This window comes from Corvus kubaryi, unplaced genomic scaffold (genome assembly GCF_017639235.1).
Source record: "Corvus kubaryi isolate FWS band 111438036 unplaced genomic scaffold, C.kubaryi_AGA036_p1.0 78, whole genome shotgun sequence".
Classification (NCBI taxonomy): domain Eukaryota; kingdom Metazoa; phylum Chordata; class Aves; order Passeriformes; family Corvidae; genus Corvus; species Corvus kubaryi.
The window spans coordinates 6,943,253-6,958,510 of NW_024582065.1; the positions used below are offsets into that span (position 1 = coordinate 6,943,253).

At 55.0% G+C, this 15,258-nt stretch overlaps 1 protein-coding gene across 1 annotated transcript; it reads left to right on the plus strand.

The window, feature by feature from the left end:
- Nucleotides 1–589: 589 nt before the first annotated feature.
- DBH (dopamine beta-hydroxylase) lies at nt 590–15,160 on the plus strand. The gene is made up of 12 exons (XM_042052089.1): nt 590–1,048; nt 3,123–3,269; nt 4,558–4,815; nt 6,194–6,370; nt 6,971–7,073; nt 8,267–8,433; nt 9,136–9,279; nt 9,362–9,400; nt 10,231–10,290; nt 10,947–11,074; nt 11,532–11,691; nt 14,074–15,160. The coding sequence occupies exons 1-12, from the start codon at nt 617–619 to the stop codon at nt 14,206–14,208; spliced, it is 1,950 nt and encodes a 649-aa protein (XP_041908023.1). The 5' UTR covers nt 590–616; the 3' UTR covers nt 14,209–15,160.
- Nucleotides 15,161–15,258: the final 98 nt, after the last annotated feature.

Genomic DNA, 15,258 nt, shown 5'->3' on the forward strand with positions numbered 1-15,258 from the left:
TCTTTAAACCGGAGCCAAAGTCTCGGCTGCTACATGAGCAAAGAAATAACAAATATTGAACACATCCAGAGGTCTGGGCAGGTGGGAGCTTCAGTGGATGTAAAGTGGCGTGGGAGAGGAGCTGGGCTTTGCTGGGTTTGAAAGCACCAGAATTAAATCCCACAAAGGCCAGAAAGGAGAGGAGAGGAGACATCTCTTCTCTTGCTGTTTGGGGGAAATCAGCATTTCCTCTGGCACTGAGCTTTGCAGGGAAAATATTTCAAACCCCATCAATGTTATTGAATGCCTGGGAGCTCAGACAAGGCTCAGGGTCCTTTGGTCTCGCTGTCTGGCCACCTTTGGGGTGATCCCAGGCTGGGTTATAGGGACAGCCAGGCCAAAGGCACCACGAGCAGAGCATGTCCACGAGGGCTCAGCCAGAGCAGCCTGTGAGCAAACAGCCCTTCCCAGCCACTAAGGAAGATTTAAGAGCGAATCACATCAGCCCAGTCAAATCCAATTGCTATTGATAATGTCCATGTGCAATTAGAGCCAATTAAGGGGAGACAGCAAATGATAAGTGTTTGGCTAGGAGCTGACGGGGGTCAATACACCAGCCCAATTTCCCAACAATGAAATGCAATTAAAGAGTATCACTCACCCGGCTTGCCCAGAAGGGCCAGCACATAAATGGGCATGGCCAGGCGCCGGGTGCCGTCCTGGCAGGATGCAGAGCTCCAGGAGCAAGCCCTGCTCCTGCCCCAGCCTCAAGCTGCGGGAGGTGGCGTCCATGTACTTCACCATGGTGGCGGCGTTCCTGGTCATCCTGGTGGTGGCTCTGCAGGGCTCGGCGCCCCGCGAGAGTGATTTCCCCTACAAGGTGCCTCTGGATCCCCAGGGGCTGCTGGAGCTCTCCTGGAATGTCAGCTATCCCGAGCAAGCCGTGCATTTCCAGCTCCTCATCAGGGAGCTGCAGTTCGGGATCCTCTTCGGGATGTCGGACAGGGGCGAGTTTGAGAACGCCGACCTGGCTGTGCTCTGGAGCGATGGGCACAACTCCTACTTTGGGGTGAGTCACTTGTGTGCTTGCTTGGAGGCTTTTGGGGTTCCCCCCCCGCGGGTGAACCTGGCTCGTGGTTTGGTAGAGTGGGGTACAGGGCACGGCACACGCTGGACCGGCCCCACTGCTCTGGGTCCAGCAGGTCTTGGGGGTTTCTACCCCTGAGGAACCCATAGATGAGGTGGTTTGACACAGGGATTAACCCAAAAAAGAAAAGAATGAACACAGCAGCACATCAGCAAGGCTGAGGGACCCCGGAGCTGGATGTGTCTGCTGTGTTTAGCTGCAAAGACACACACAGAGGGTGCATCAACACCCTGCTTCACTCAGTCACATTAAAAATTAACCACAGCTCCCATTAATGGCTCCGAGACAGGGCAAAAGTCACCAGGCAGAGAGGCTGCTCCTGCCAGCAGGAAGCACCCAGCTGAGAGTTGCATCCACAGGGATCAGTGGGATAACAGGGCAGCCTGGGATGCTGTCAGAAAGTAAAGGTGCAAATGTATTTGGGTGAGATGTAAATGGGAGTGGGGGGAAAACTCATTTCCAGTTGTGTTGTTTGCTATTGCTGCTGCTGCACACTCCATCCTTCCTGCCACTGGCTGGCTGTTGGGTTCCTCTTTGGGTTGTTTTCCCACCCCTGGGCTCTCCAGCCCTATCCCCAGCCCACCATGTTGGGCTGATTGAGCTTGTGCTCAGCTGAAGAAAGCAATTCCCATTTTTCCCCGTGTGAGGCTTTCCAGTAAGTTAAATTTTACCTCTCTGCTTACTTCAAATTAGCCATAAAACACATTCCTTTGCAATCAGCCGCAATGTGATCCGCAGTGTAACGAAAGCATGAAAAGAGGGGTTTATTATCTGCGCTGTTTTCCTGCTAATTACCAGCCTTTCAGGGTCTGTGGTGGCCCGAATGCTCCAGGATTTCACAGCACCCTGTTAAGAAAACATAAAGGATCATTTCTAATCTGCCTTCGTGTGCTCGCCCAAAGACAAACAGCCCTGAATGAAACACCCGGCAGCGCTCGGGTTTTCTCTTTCACTGAACAGCATCCTGCAAGGAGATCTCAATAAATCTTTCCAGCCCTGGTTTTCTCCCTCCCAGCAGCTTTTCTTCTGGATAAGCGTGTTGGCTGTTAAAAAGATCCAAATTCGCTCAGCCCCCCCATGTACTATGAGATTAACTTGTGCTCCATATTCCTATGAAAACAAATGTCATGCGAGCTCCACGGAGCTGATTTCCCTCTCCCCCTCTAAGGACAATATGTTCTGGAAATATGACTCTATAGTTCTGGCTGAAATGATGCCAAGTTGCTTTATCCTCTATCTTCTGGCTTTTCCTCTCAAGATAAGAGAACCAGTGCCACTTGTGTACGTACAGCCAGCTACTTCCTGGGTACCTTTTCTGAGTAAACAAGAGAGACCCACAGGAGAAACAAAAGATCAAAGAAACAACCCTGTTCAAATCCAAATTATCACAGGATTTTATGCTCCAAACCTTCAAATCCTGAGGCACAGGAATAACCTACTGCTTTGCTTGTTGGGGTGGCTTTGTCACCATCCTCTACAATGAGTGGTGCTGGGCTGCCAGAACAATCTGACCACAAAAAATTAAGGATTTTGCAGAGGGGCTGCAATTTCTAGGGCTGACATTACATCCCAGCAAGGGTCTGATCTTAAATTGTGGGAGGCTGGTTTATGCCAAGGGTTTTGGAGAGCCCATCACCCCCGTCCACAGGGTGCCCCCGAGACAAACACACCCAAAATGCAACACAGACTGATGCAACACCTTCATGTGTCCCGGGGGGCTTTCCTCCCTCCCTTCCCGACCTTTCCCCCCTCACATCACGCCTTGTAAAGGTTTTTCTGCAGACCCTTACTGCTGGGTCAGGTATTTCACAGGTCTGCCTGAGCACCAGGGATCCTGTGGCAGAGGCCATTCCGGCATGGATCTGCCCAGGGAATGCATGGAGCAACCAAAGTACAGGCTTCCTCCAGCTCTGGGATGCTGAGGGTAGACAGGAGGAGAACCTGTGGTACCTATGGAGGCACCTCCTGGCTGAGCAGGCTGCTCTTTCTCTCACAGGATGCCTGGAGCGATGCCAAGGGGCAGCTCCACATGGATTCCCAGCAGGACTACCAGCTCCTCGGGGCTCGCAGGGCTCCTGAGGGGCTCTACCTCCTCTTCAGAAGAGCCTTCAGCACCTGTGACCCCAAGGACTACCTGATAGAGGTATGGCATCGCCCTCACCCTGCCATGGCACCTCCCAGCCCCATCCCAGCCCCGGGGCACGGCTCCAAACCCATCCCGCAGGGTTGTGCCTGGCTGTGGGCACAGCATCAGGTGTTGGTGCTGTGTGAGGCAGAGAGGAAGTGAGCTGCAGGTGTCAGCCCTGGGCCATGAGTAATGTTTGGCACCATCTATTCACAACCCCTCCGAAAGCTCTCTGAAGTGTAGCTTTTAGCTCGTTTGCATCACTGAACATGCGTTGGGTCTATATAAATCCCTCCTGCATCACTCTGCTCGGCAGTCTGGAGCCAACTGTTGGGAGTGTTACGAAGAGGGGTTGGTGTATCAACAGGAGGCAGAGAAGAGGGTTGTGACAGGAGCTGGGACAAAGGGACAGCAAACAGAGGTGCTGCTCCCTGCTCCTGCGTGGCTCGGTGACATCGCCCTGGCTCTGCATCCACCTCTCCCCTGCAAGCTGGGATTTGGGGGAAACTTTCCCAGTGGGGGATGTCAAACAGCTCAGGGTCTCAGCCACAGGCCCTGGCTGCAGGCAGGAATCTGTGCGAGGCTCATCTCACATGAAAGCCTTTGTGGGCAGGATATTTTAGAGCCAACGTGGGCACAGAGTGTCCTCGAGTTTTTGCTGCTGGTGTTCAAAAGCTTGTCTTGTGGTGAGAAGTGTCTGCCGTCTGCCAAAACGCTGAGAGCCCTGGAGGGAAAAATCTCTGTGTGCAAACCAGGAAAACACTCGCTGGTCTTTATTCTCTGATTCTTTAGGAAGAGATTATTCTCTTTTTCCTTTCTCTCTTATCTCCTGTCCAGAGCTCTCTGCGTTCTTGTTGGCAGTAGACATTTTCAGCAGAGCTTCTTGTGGGACTTTTCCCCTGAAAAGAACCTGGGAGAAAAGGGAGGATTTTCAGGGAGAAGTTTTGTTTCTGCTGTGGCTCCCCAGGCCATTGCTGGGCTGCAGGGTGGGATGAGCCCTGCACTGATGGGTTTGTCCCAGCCTGGAGCTCCTGAGGGGCTCTGAAGGAGCAGAGAGGATGTGTTACCCTTATGGGATTGATGCTACCTGGGGAAAACTTTTCACACTTTCCCACCTGGTAGGGAACCCTCAGTGACCACATCAGCCGGAGAAATACCCTGGAATCCCCAGTTTTCCTGGGACAGCACAGCAAAGTGAGCTGCTGGGGCAGTCAGGGTGGGGTCACAACACCCATTTCTGGGTTCATGTCCCCAATGGTCCATGCAGCTCCTGAAAACCACCTGACATATTCTGCTCTCGCTTCAGGATGGCACCGTGCACCTGATCTATGGGATCCTGGAGGAGCCAGTGCACTCCCTGCAAGCCATCAACATCTCTGCCCTCCACGGGGGGCTGCAGAGGGTGCAGCTGCTCAAGCCCAACGTCAGCATCCCTGAGCTGCCCAGCGACATGAAGACCATGGAGATAACGGCCCCAAATGTCGTCATTCCCAGCCAGGAGACGACCTACTGGTGTTACATGGCAGAGCTCCCAGCAGGCTTCCCCAAACACCACATTATCATGGTAAGAGGAGAAGGGGGCAGGGCAGTAATTGTGCTCACATCCCGCAAATGCCATGTCACGGGGAGGCTTTCAGACCCAGACAACTTTCCAAACAACATCTTCCAGGCCCACCCCAGCAGTCAGTAGCATCCTCATGTCTCCTAGAGTGTCTCAGCAGGAGTGGCCAGGAGGTCTCTTCCCAGCTGGCACATCCAGCAGGTTCCAGGGCAGGCTCAGAGCTGACTCCCTGCGGAAGGGACGGACCCACAGCAGGATTTTGGCACACAGAGAGCCATGAGGAGCATACAAACATGGGAAACAAAGGAGCAGGGCTGGTGAGAGCAGGGCAGAGTGAGCCAGGATGGGAACTGGCTCCTAAAAGATGAGGCAATGACCGAAAAAAAGAGAGTTACAGACATAAATGCAACTTGTGGGCATTACCCAGACGCGTTGCTTGGGCCACCTCCTGAAAGGAGAGGCAGAAACCTGCTGGTAACCCCGAGGAAAGGAGGAGCTGCTGGGAGAGCACCCAGCAGGTGTGGGGGTGGCTCAGGAGGTGACCTGGCACATCCAGAGTCAAACCCACGCCGCGGGGAGAAGAAAAACCTCCAGACACTGGAGCTGCAGCGAGCGCTCAGTGGTTTCGAGGGGAGAGACGGCGCTGCAAAGGAAGGCTCAGAAGGAGGATTTTCTCTCTAACAGATGGTGTGAAGTGAATCATCTGTGTGTGAGCACAAAGTGTGTAACTCCTGATACCTTCCCGCTGCTGCAGATCACTTCTACAGCTGGCACTTTTAGCCAGAGCTGTTCCTCAGGCTTGAGTCACTCTCTCTACCCCAAATTCCCCTCCCCGTGCCCCAAGCAGCTGTTGGATAGAAACAAAACCCCAAGAGCTGCAGGCAGAGCTACAACAACAACACTGTCAGGACTCTTTTAGGGAAAAGCAACATCCCCAGGGCCACCTCAGCCCTGCAAAACTGGTAAAGGACTCAATCATCACAAAACAGACAAAGATCTTCTGCTGATCCCCATCTGTTGCTGGGGAAAGGATGAGCTGGTTCTCTGTGGGTTCTGGTGGGCTCTGGGTTGGTCCCTAAGCCAGCCAAGAAACGAAATGTTTCCACAACTGACCTAATGCTCCTTGGGCACTAATAACATGTGGGTCCCCCTTTGGAGCACCCAGATGCCTAACTCTGGCACAACCTCCTCTTGGGAGCCAAAATATGAGCTGAAAGCTCTTGGCCCTTGGTGCCTCACGCCCAGAGCAAGCTTCACTCCCCGTCCTGCGGCAGAAGCCGGTGCCAGGTCACAGACATTCCTGCCCTGGCTCCTCGCGGAGCCTGCAGGCCCCAGGGATGGGCTCTCAGAGTGTCCTCTCCTTCTGGGACCTGCTTTGCAGTACGAGCCAGTGGTCACGGCGGGCAACGAGGCTCTTGTCCACCACATGGAGGTTTTCCAGTGTGCGGCCGAGTTCGACAGCTTCCCCCACTACAACGGGCCCTGCGATTCCAAGATGAAGCCAGACCGGCTCAACTACTGCAGGCACGTGCTGGCAGCCTGGGCCATGGGGGCACAGGTGGGTGTGACAAGGGACACGTCCCCCTGGGTGACAACTGCCCTTCCCAATCCCATTGCCCTGCAGGGGCTGCCCTCACCCTGTTCTCTGCTGGGGTTTGGCTTCAGCCCCGTTTGACCTTCCCAGCCCCGTCTGACCTTCCCAGCCCCTCCCAGGTGTCTCTGATTTCCCAGCTCACCCCAGCCCTCCTCCTCATTGGTGCCATAAATCAGTGGGGTGGGACACTGGAACAGCTGCCCAGGGAATGGGCATGGCCCCAAGCCTGAGAGAGCTCAAGGAAGCTTTGGAAAACGCTCTCAGGCACTTGTGGGATTCCCGGGGCTGTCCTGTGCGGCCAGGAGTTGGACTTTGAGGATCCTTGTGGGTCCCTTGTAACTCAGGGTATTCTGTGCTTCTGTGACGGTACTCAGGTGTTGTGCCACTGCATCTGGAACGAGAGGAGCTTTTGGAAGCAAGAGCAGCTCTCCAAGCACAACCAAGGGCCCAAGTCATGTCCCTCAGCCCATGGTGTGGGGCAGGATTATCCCCACACGTTCCCTTGGGCTTTTCGGCCTTGTTCCCAGGAAACTGCTTCCCTAACACCCTCCCTTCTGCTTCCAGGCTTTCTACTACCCTGAAGAAGCAGGTCTTGCCTTTGGTGGCCCAGGCTCCTCCAGATATTTACGCCTGGAGATCCATTACCACAATCCCCTGGTGTTCAAAGGTGAGGGGCTGGGTGGTGCTGCCCACTGCCTTCCCTGTTAGACCATGGCAGGAGAGCTGGGGGAATTTCAGGAAAGGACTGATGCCTTCTGAGGAGCCCTCTGGCCTAAATTGTGGCCCTGTCTTCAACTTTGTGGAGAGATGACGGTCCAGATCTGTCCCTGCAGGAAGAATACATTGAATTGCCACCTTCTCAGCAAAGTCATCCTCACTGAAGGCTGACAAGTGCATGCCCAGAGGTGGGGAAGGATGCTTGGGAAAGGAGCCTGCAGGCAGAAAACTGCCCCTGCAGAGTTCCTGCAGGGATGTGATCCAGGGCAACACCAGCATTGAGCTGGGCTGTCTCAGGGGTCCCCCCAGGTTCCACACAAGGTGGTGGGGCTGGCTCTGAGCTCAGAGCAAGAGTGACAGCGGTGCCAAGGCACCAGAGAGACCAGAATGGCTGAGGAGGGGGGGGATGTGGATGTTGTTTTCCTGTTCTCCCGCTTCGATAACATTGTCAGGAGACACATTGGAAAAAAAAGAAGGATTCCAAACAACCCAGTTTCTTCATTACCATAAAAACAAGCAGCTTCTTGACTACCCAAGTATATTTTTAGGAGGCCAGAGCATATGTACTGTGGATCAGTCATAGCATATTCGGCAACTCGAGAAGAAACATGGCTATAAATACGAAGTTCACGTCTTCCATCATTTAGCTGCTTTTTTCTGTTAACCAATAGTGTCTCCCCCGTTATTCTTATCCCTGGGTGGGCTCCAGCCTGGAGACAGGGAGTCCAGAGCTGGCCTGAACCCCTCCTGATCTACTGACCCTGCTCTTTCCCTTTGCCTGCATGGCCTTTTGGGATTTTGGGATGTGCCTGTTAAAGAAGCTGCAATGAGTCTCATCCCTGAGGGAGTTCTCCAAAGCACCCCATGCTCTGTCCTGCTGCTTTGGCCTCCCCAAAGGCACCCCTTACCTCACTCTCTTGGGACGATTCAGCCTCAGGTCAGTGCCCTCGCCAGGGAACCATCTGGGGCCACTCACGAAGACTCGCACGAAAATCTGTAGGATTTAAAACAATTTCAAGCAGATGAAGGACGCTGTGAGCGAGAGGCTCCCCACGGCAGCACAGCATCGTTTTTCACCTGTCTGTGTTTTTCACCTTTCACCTTGTCCCTGCAGTGACCTGTCCTTGTCCTCTGGTCCCCCAGGTCGCCGTGACTCCTCAGGGATCCGGCTGTACTACACGGCCACCCTGCGTCCCTATGACGCCGGAATCATGGAGCTGGGCTTGGTGTACACGCCAGTGATGGCCATTCCCCCTGGAGAGGATAACTTCATCCTCACAGGGTACTGCACTGATAAATGCACCCAGCTGGTGAGTGCTGTCCCCTCCAACCCGGCTGCACCTCAGAGGAGAAAGGTTGCCCGTGGTTTTTCCCAAGTCCCAGGCAGCACCAATCTCCGGGCTCCCAATTCCAAGTTTTAAACTCACCGTGAGGCAGTGCTGGAAAGAAAAATCTGCTGTGTACAATAAACAGAGAGCAGCTGGTTGGGATGCGCTGAATCCCCCTGGAAGCAGCTCTCCTGAGGAGCCATCTGCTCCAGCTCCCCGGGGTACCATTCCCATGAAACTCACTGCCGAGCTGGCCGTGTCCCAGTGGTGCTTTCCCTCCCAGGGATGGCAAAATTGGCTCCTGCTTCCAGGGAGCTTGCCAAGAACTCTCTTGAAGATGGTTCCAAAGGGCCCACCTTGCTCTCTCAGGGAAGTTTTGGTGTGTGTTTTTGTAGGGCCTACCCACAAGGAATCATTTGTGCCACCACTAACGAGGGCAGGGAAGGAATCAGGATCTGGCTCAGCTGCTCCTGCTGCCCTGGAGTGTTGGTTTGGCAGCAATGAGGGTCTGTCCCATGGCAAGGAGCTCACTGAGATGCTTTTCCAGGGGTACAGTGATCCCCTAAACCCCGTGTGAGAGCCAGAACAGGGACAGCGAGTTCCCAGCACACAGCAAGGGGATGTGAGGGAGGGGAGAAAGACAGGGCTGGGCACGGGGGCTTGAGCTGTCCTTCCTTCCCCCAGGCTCTGCCCACTGCTGGCATCCGCATCTTCGCCTCCCAGCTCCACACGCACCTGGCAGGGAGGAAAGTGGTGACGGTGCTGTCCCGGGACGGGAGGGAGCGGCAGGTTGTGAACGCTGACAGGCACTACAGCCCTCACTTCCAGGTACAGGGGGCTGCAGGGGAACTGGGGGCCTGGCTGGATGTCACAGCATTGCTCTGATGTGTCCCCGTCCCTCCCCTCCCAGGAGATCCGCATGCTGAAGGAGGTGGTCGCAGTTTTCCCGGTGAGTTGTTCCAAAAACCGTTCTCAAACAGCACATCCTGATCCCATGGCCCTGAGTCCCCTGCCTCCTTCCATCACCCTATCCCATCTGGGGACTCCCAGGAGGGCTGCAGGAGTGAGGGTCCCTGGGTCATATCTGCCATCTCCACGCAGATTCTTTGGGGACACCGGGCCCCCTCTCATATGGCACAGAATTGGTGTGTGGGCAGCCAGGAGCTAAATTAAGCTCCTAATTCAGCTGGGCTTCGTCTGGCAGAGGGAGGCTCCTCAGGGGGTGAGGCTGAACCATGGTGGTGCCCCTTCTCCTTGCTTGATGGAAGGAGAGGAAGAGATTCAGCATCAGAGTGGGAGTGGGTGGGAAAACAGGGGTGGTGCCCCAGGGCTCTTCAGATGGGGAAGGACCTGGCTGCAAAGCTGAAGGCACCTCCTGGAGCTGCCGTGCCCCACGAGGCTGCTCAAAACACTCAGCACCCACTGGAACCATGCCCAGGGCTGTGCCCTGGGGTGTCCCCGTGGTCCCCAGCAGCGACTGTGGCAGGGAGGCTGTTGTGCCATCAAGTCAGCTCCAGATCTGGCACTTCAAACTGTTGCTAAGTGCAATTTTTAAGGTGTTTCCAAGCCTGCAGAAATTCTTAAAAAGCGAGGAAAGCAGGAAACACCATCCCTGGGATGCAGCCCTGGGGAATCTCCGCAGGGGATGCAGGTTTACCAAGGGCTCCTGTGGGGCTGCAGGCGGTGCTGGTGGGCAAACAGGCTCCTGATATGGGGAGCAGGGATTTCTATGTGGCACACTCCCCAGTCCCTAAATTTTCCTGTGTTTGAACCCCCCAGGGCGACGAACTCATCACCACGTGCACGTACAACACCGAGGACCGGAGCAGAGCCACCGTGGTGAGTGCAGGGGCAGCTCCCCTGCCTTTGTGGGGCACCCCAGGGTGGGCACCTGCATGAAGCCAGGCTGAAACACAGCCAGAAGCAAAGGGAGGGTGGGAAGAAGGGAACTCACAAGGCTCTGCTGCCTGCAGCGGGGATGTGAAGGTGCTAATTGTGAAGTAGCATGTGTCACTCTAATTCCCATCACAAACTGTTCCACCAGGGATTAATTGTAATTAAAGAGAAGCGGCATTTTTTGACAGTGCATGTTATTTCCTTACATAGGCAGTGAAAAAAAAAATAAAAGAGCCTGTCAGAGGTACCATCAACAGGGACAAGGCTAAATATAGCAGAGGGATTATAGGAAATCTGCATTTTAATGTAAACCACACGGTCTAGCCTGGAAGTCTGTCCTTGCACAGAGGGCAGACAAGCAGAGAGCTGCCCGTGCCATGCACCTGAAGGGGTGTGAATACCCTTCTCTGTCTCTGTCATCTCTATCTCTATCTCTCTAGATATCCAGATACCAAGATATAGATAACAGATAGAGATTATAGATGTAGATCCGTATGAGTGTGCACACAGGGGTGTGAGCTCTGTGCCCTGCTGCCCTCCCTGCCCCTGTGCAGCCCCAGCCAGAGCCCGCTTCCATCACCTTCCTGCCTGTGCCACAGGGAGGGTTTGGCATCCTGGAAGAGATGTGTGTGAACTACGTGCACTACTACCCCCAGACCCAGCTGGAGCTGTGCAAAAGCGCCGTGGATCCGGGCTACCTGCACCGGTACTTCAACCTCGTGAACAGGTAAAGAGCCCCTGCACAGCGGGGCTGGGGGGACAGGGAGCACTGGTAAAAAAGCCAAACCCAGGGTTTTGAGGATGTCTATGTAGTGAGAGCCACCAGGAAGGGAGAGCAATCCCGGGGAGGGGCTTCTCAGCAAGAGTCAGTGTGTGACCAAGTGCGTAAATGCAAAATATTCCTTATAACCCAAGGCAGACACCAAGGATCCACACCACAGGAGGAGGCTGCAGCCCATCCACCCATGAGGAGAGGGGAGATGCTGACCTTGCACAGCGTGTCCTACCCATGGGCTGGTCCCAAATCCTGCCCTGCAGGTGCTGGCTGCTCCAGGCTCTCCCTGTGCCCAGCGCCGACCTCGGAGCCATTCCAGGTCACTGCTCAGGCAGGGAGGAATTAGTCACATCCAGCGCTGCAAGGGGACAGCACTGCTGGGTTTCAGCGTGGCCTTTCTCCCGCCCAGGTTTAACGACGAGGAGATCTGCATGTGCCCACAGGTCTCCGTCCCACAGCAGTTTTACTCCATCCCCTGGAACACGTTCAACAGGGATGTGCTGAAATCCCTCTATGGCTTTGCTCCCATCTCCATGCACTGCAACAAATCCTCCGCCGTCCGGTTCCCGGTAGGTACAGCCTGACTCCCAAAGCTTCCCGACAAAATTCCCAGGTGTAGGGTCAGGTCTGCGGTGCTCAGGACACATCCAAAGCCAGCAGGCTCAGGGCAGGGGGCTGGAGCTGCCAGGAAATCGCTGGCATCAGCAGGACACGGAGCCCAGCCCAGCCCTGTGCTCAGACAATACATCTGGAGCCCACCGTGGATGCTTCCAGCCAGATCCAATTAGGAGATGCATTTGCATAAAGTGATTTGGAGGCTGCTTTTGCTGAGTGCAAAAGTAGGGCCAGATCCAAGGAGAAACGTGAGGTGGTTTTTAGGATTTTGGCAAATCACCCCAGGTCCCAGCAGAGTGAGCTCATTATGCACAGCATCTGTGCGGCCTCCGAACGTGGTGATCCAGCAAAAGGGGAAGGATAAAGGATGGAGAGGTCTTTAAAATAAAACCAGGCCCAGTGACGAGGGATATGATGATGATGGTGAGGAAGATTTAAAACCACTGCTGGCATCAGCTTCCAATGCCATTTATCAGTGTAATAAATTTGGATGATACCTTGTTCCTGGATCCAGTGCTGTCCACTGCAGCACAGGAGGATGCTGAGCTGGATTGAAGGGATCACCATCAGCTTTCTGCCACAGTAAATTCCCTTTAGCAAAGTTTCACTCTGGAGTGGGAAAAAACCTTTCCAGTTTTCTGGAACTGGAGATCTGGCATCTCTCAGCCATGCAGAGCTTTGCTGCAGGGAGAGAAGCGGTGCAGAAGTTTTGTGCAGCAGCAGAATTATGAGTCAAACCTCTTAATTTATGACCCAGACAACTCCCTTGATTTCAGAGAGGTCTGGGGAGCTGTCAGGAAGGGACTCGAGCAGAGCAGAGCTGATGCTGGCACGAAGTGGGTCACGAGCATCGCAGCGAGGGCGAAGGAGCCTCTGCTCCGCTGGTGTTTCAGAGCGAGCCCAACTTGGAGACATCTCATTTATTCCATACTGTTTCTGCCAAGAGAAAAGCACCAGCTTCTAATTAAGCTCAGGTTTTTGCAGTTCAGTGATCCCAAATCTGATGATTTCTGGAAGGAACTGAGTGCTGTTAATTATCGAGCCAAATCTCAAGATAACACTTGTGAGCGGCAGCGGGGACGGTGCCGTCCCCAAGTCCCCAGCAGCCGCAAGGGCTCGCAGTAAACTCTCTCTGTTCAGATTTCCACTCGAAAGCACTGAAAACAACAACTATCAAGACACTCCACATGTCTTTGATCTCTCCAAAAAGCAGGCTCTGGGTTCGGGATGTATCAGCAGGGCAGATGCCGCAGCAGATGGGCTTGGGGCTGGAGCCGAGCCCTGGAGCAGGAGCACCCTAAAGATGCTTAACTGCTCCCCTAAGCCATAAGGGCACAGGAAAGGAGTTGTTTCTCCAGCTGGTGCTCCCCTGCAATGCTGTCCCCTCGCTGGTCACTCCCCATGAGCTTTGGAAAGGTCCCTCCATCCCACTCCATCTTTCCCCAGGGTTTTCCCGCTGCTGGTGCAGGCTCTGGCCCGTTTCGCTTGACATACCAGGAGAAATTTCAGCTGAAAACATAAATTCCACTTTCATCTCGCTGATGACTCATGGCTCTACCTCTCCTCTCCAGACCTCCCTCCTCCTGCTCACGCTGCGCCTCAGCCTCTCGCTGACATTTCCGCATGAACATGCAGCCGGCAGCCGAACCGGAGCATCACCGCCCCGCAGCTGAGCCCCCCGTGCCCTCCCAGCTCCTGCCCACGTCTCCACCGGCCACCAGGCCAGGCCAACATCACATCTGAGTTAGATCTTGCTCAGCAGGCTCAGCCCCGGGCACTGCCTGCACCTGGCAGGTTGCTCTTTGCAGGGAGCATCCCCAAAGACAAGGTGCCTCCACAGATGCACAGAGCTGGGGGGATTTGTCCTGGCTGTGGCCACCACGAGCCCTGATGGCTGTGACAGCCCTTCCCCAGCTCTGCTCCATGGCCCCTCAGCCAGGCTGCTGCATCCTTCCTGCTCCACGGGCATATCCATGCTGGAAATTCCAGCCAATATCTGGTAGGAAGCATTTTCCAGAGCATGGTGGGCCTGTGGGACTCCCTGGTTTAAGCTGTCTCCACCTGATTTGGCAGGTAACAATTTTTGAGGTGGAAACACCCCAGCTGGAATGGGTTTGTGGAACGTGGAGCACCTCAGACGTCTGCGCCGCTAAGGGGGTGTGTAGGTGCTTCTGCACTAGGAATAATTAGTGATGCCTCTTGTGAAAACACCCAGATTTGGGCTAAAACCACCTCAAACATTAAAGCTCACGTCATTTCTCCGAGCAGGCAGAAACACCGAGCCTCCAAGCACCTGCAGGCCCGCCGTGGTCTCACAGCGCTGCTCTCTCTTGCAGGGCGAGTGGGAGAAGCAGCCGCTCCCCAGCATCACCGAGAGGCTGCCGGAGCCCGTCCCTCACTGCCCGCCCGCCCCGGGGCCTCAGCCTGCTGCCCCCGTGCCCCTGAAGCTGGGCCAGCTCCGGAGGGTCTGACACAGTGCTGCCAGCAGGACGGGAAGCGCCTCCAGGCAGGAGCATCCATGGGGAACATCCCGTTGCGCTGCCCACGCCGCGATGCCAGCCGGTGTCCTGGCCCTGCCTCCGGAGGGGGCTGGGGCTCATGAGCCGGGGTTCAGAAAGTCCTCCGGGGATGGGGAGAGCTATATTTAGTGCGTTATTAGCAATCCTGGCTCTGAGTAATGCTGCTTCCCACCCCCGGAATAATAACAGCGAGGTTTGCTATTGTGCCGAGCCCCGAGCGGGGGAAAGGAGCTTGTTTTCCCGCAGGGAAACTGAGGCACGGAGCAAAGGAATGCGTGGGAGCAGCATAAAAGCCTTGCCAGTGTCCCACGGTCCCGTCTAGCTCAGGATGGCTCCACAGGTGCTCCCCCACGCTGGCAGCTGTGGCAGGGATGGATGGAGGGATGGAGGGATGGATGGATGGATGGAGGGATGGATGGAGGGAGGGAGGGAGGGATGGGGGATGAAGGGGTGCCACAACACCCACCCAGCACTCCCCTCCCTCCCGCAGGGACTGCAGCTCCCCACCACACTCCCTCCCCCACTCCTCCATGCTCGGGATTATTTTCTTCTGATGCCACCAGATGCCAGTGGCTGGGACCAAACGATGCCTCTAGGATAGGGTTTAGGAAAGGGGAGGGGGGGAGGGGGAATGACAAATCTTTTGTCAGGAAAAATTGCTCCATTAAATAACTAAATGTAAAATAAATTGCTTTTTGCTGTTGAGGTCCAAAGGGAGAACACTCAGGAGGAGCAGAGGAGAGGCTGGAGGTGCTGCAGGAGAGGCCGTGTCCATCCCAGCTTGGTGCCTGTCCTTGCTGCCTTGGGACAGGTGGGAGCAAGGCCAGGTGGCCCCCAAAATCACCTTCCCAGCCACCTCAGGTGTAAGGGAAATCTCAAGTCAGAGCACTGCACATCAGAAAGGATTTTTGAAAGCAAAACTTGATGTTCCAGGCACAGAGTAGATGCCTGGCTTGGCAGGGAGGCAGAATGCTCCTTCCCTCAGAACAGGGCCACAGCCAC

Excerpts from the sequence above, each read along its gene's own strand:
- DBH (XM_042052089.1), top strand. The coding sequence starts at position 617 with ATGCAATTAAAGAGTATCACTCACCCGGCTTGCCCAGAAGGGCCAGCA. Across the intron at positions 9,401-10,230 it reads AGGTGGTCGCAGTTTTCCCG|GGCGACGAACTCATCACCAC; the intron begins GTGAGTTGTTCC and ends TGAACCCCCCAG. Across the intron at positions 11,692-14,073 it reads CCTCCGCCGTCCGGTTCCCG|GGCGAGTGGGAGAAGCAGCC; the intron begins GTAGGTACAGCC and ends TCTCTCTTGCAG.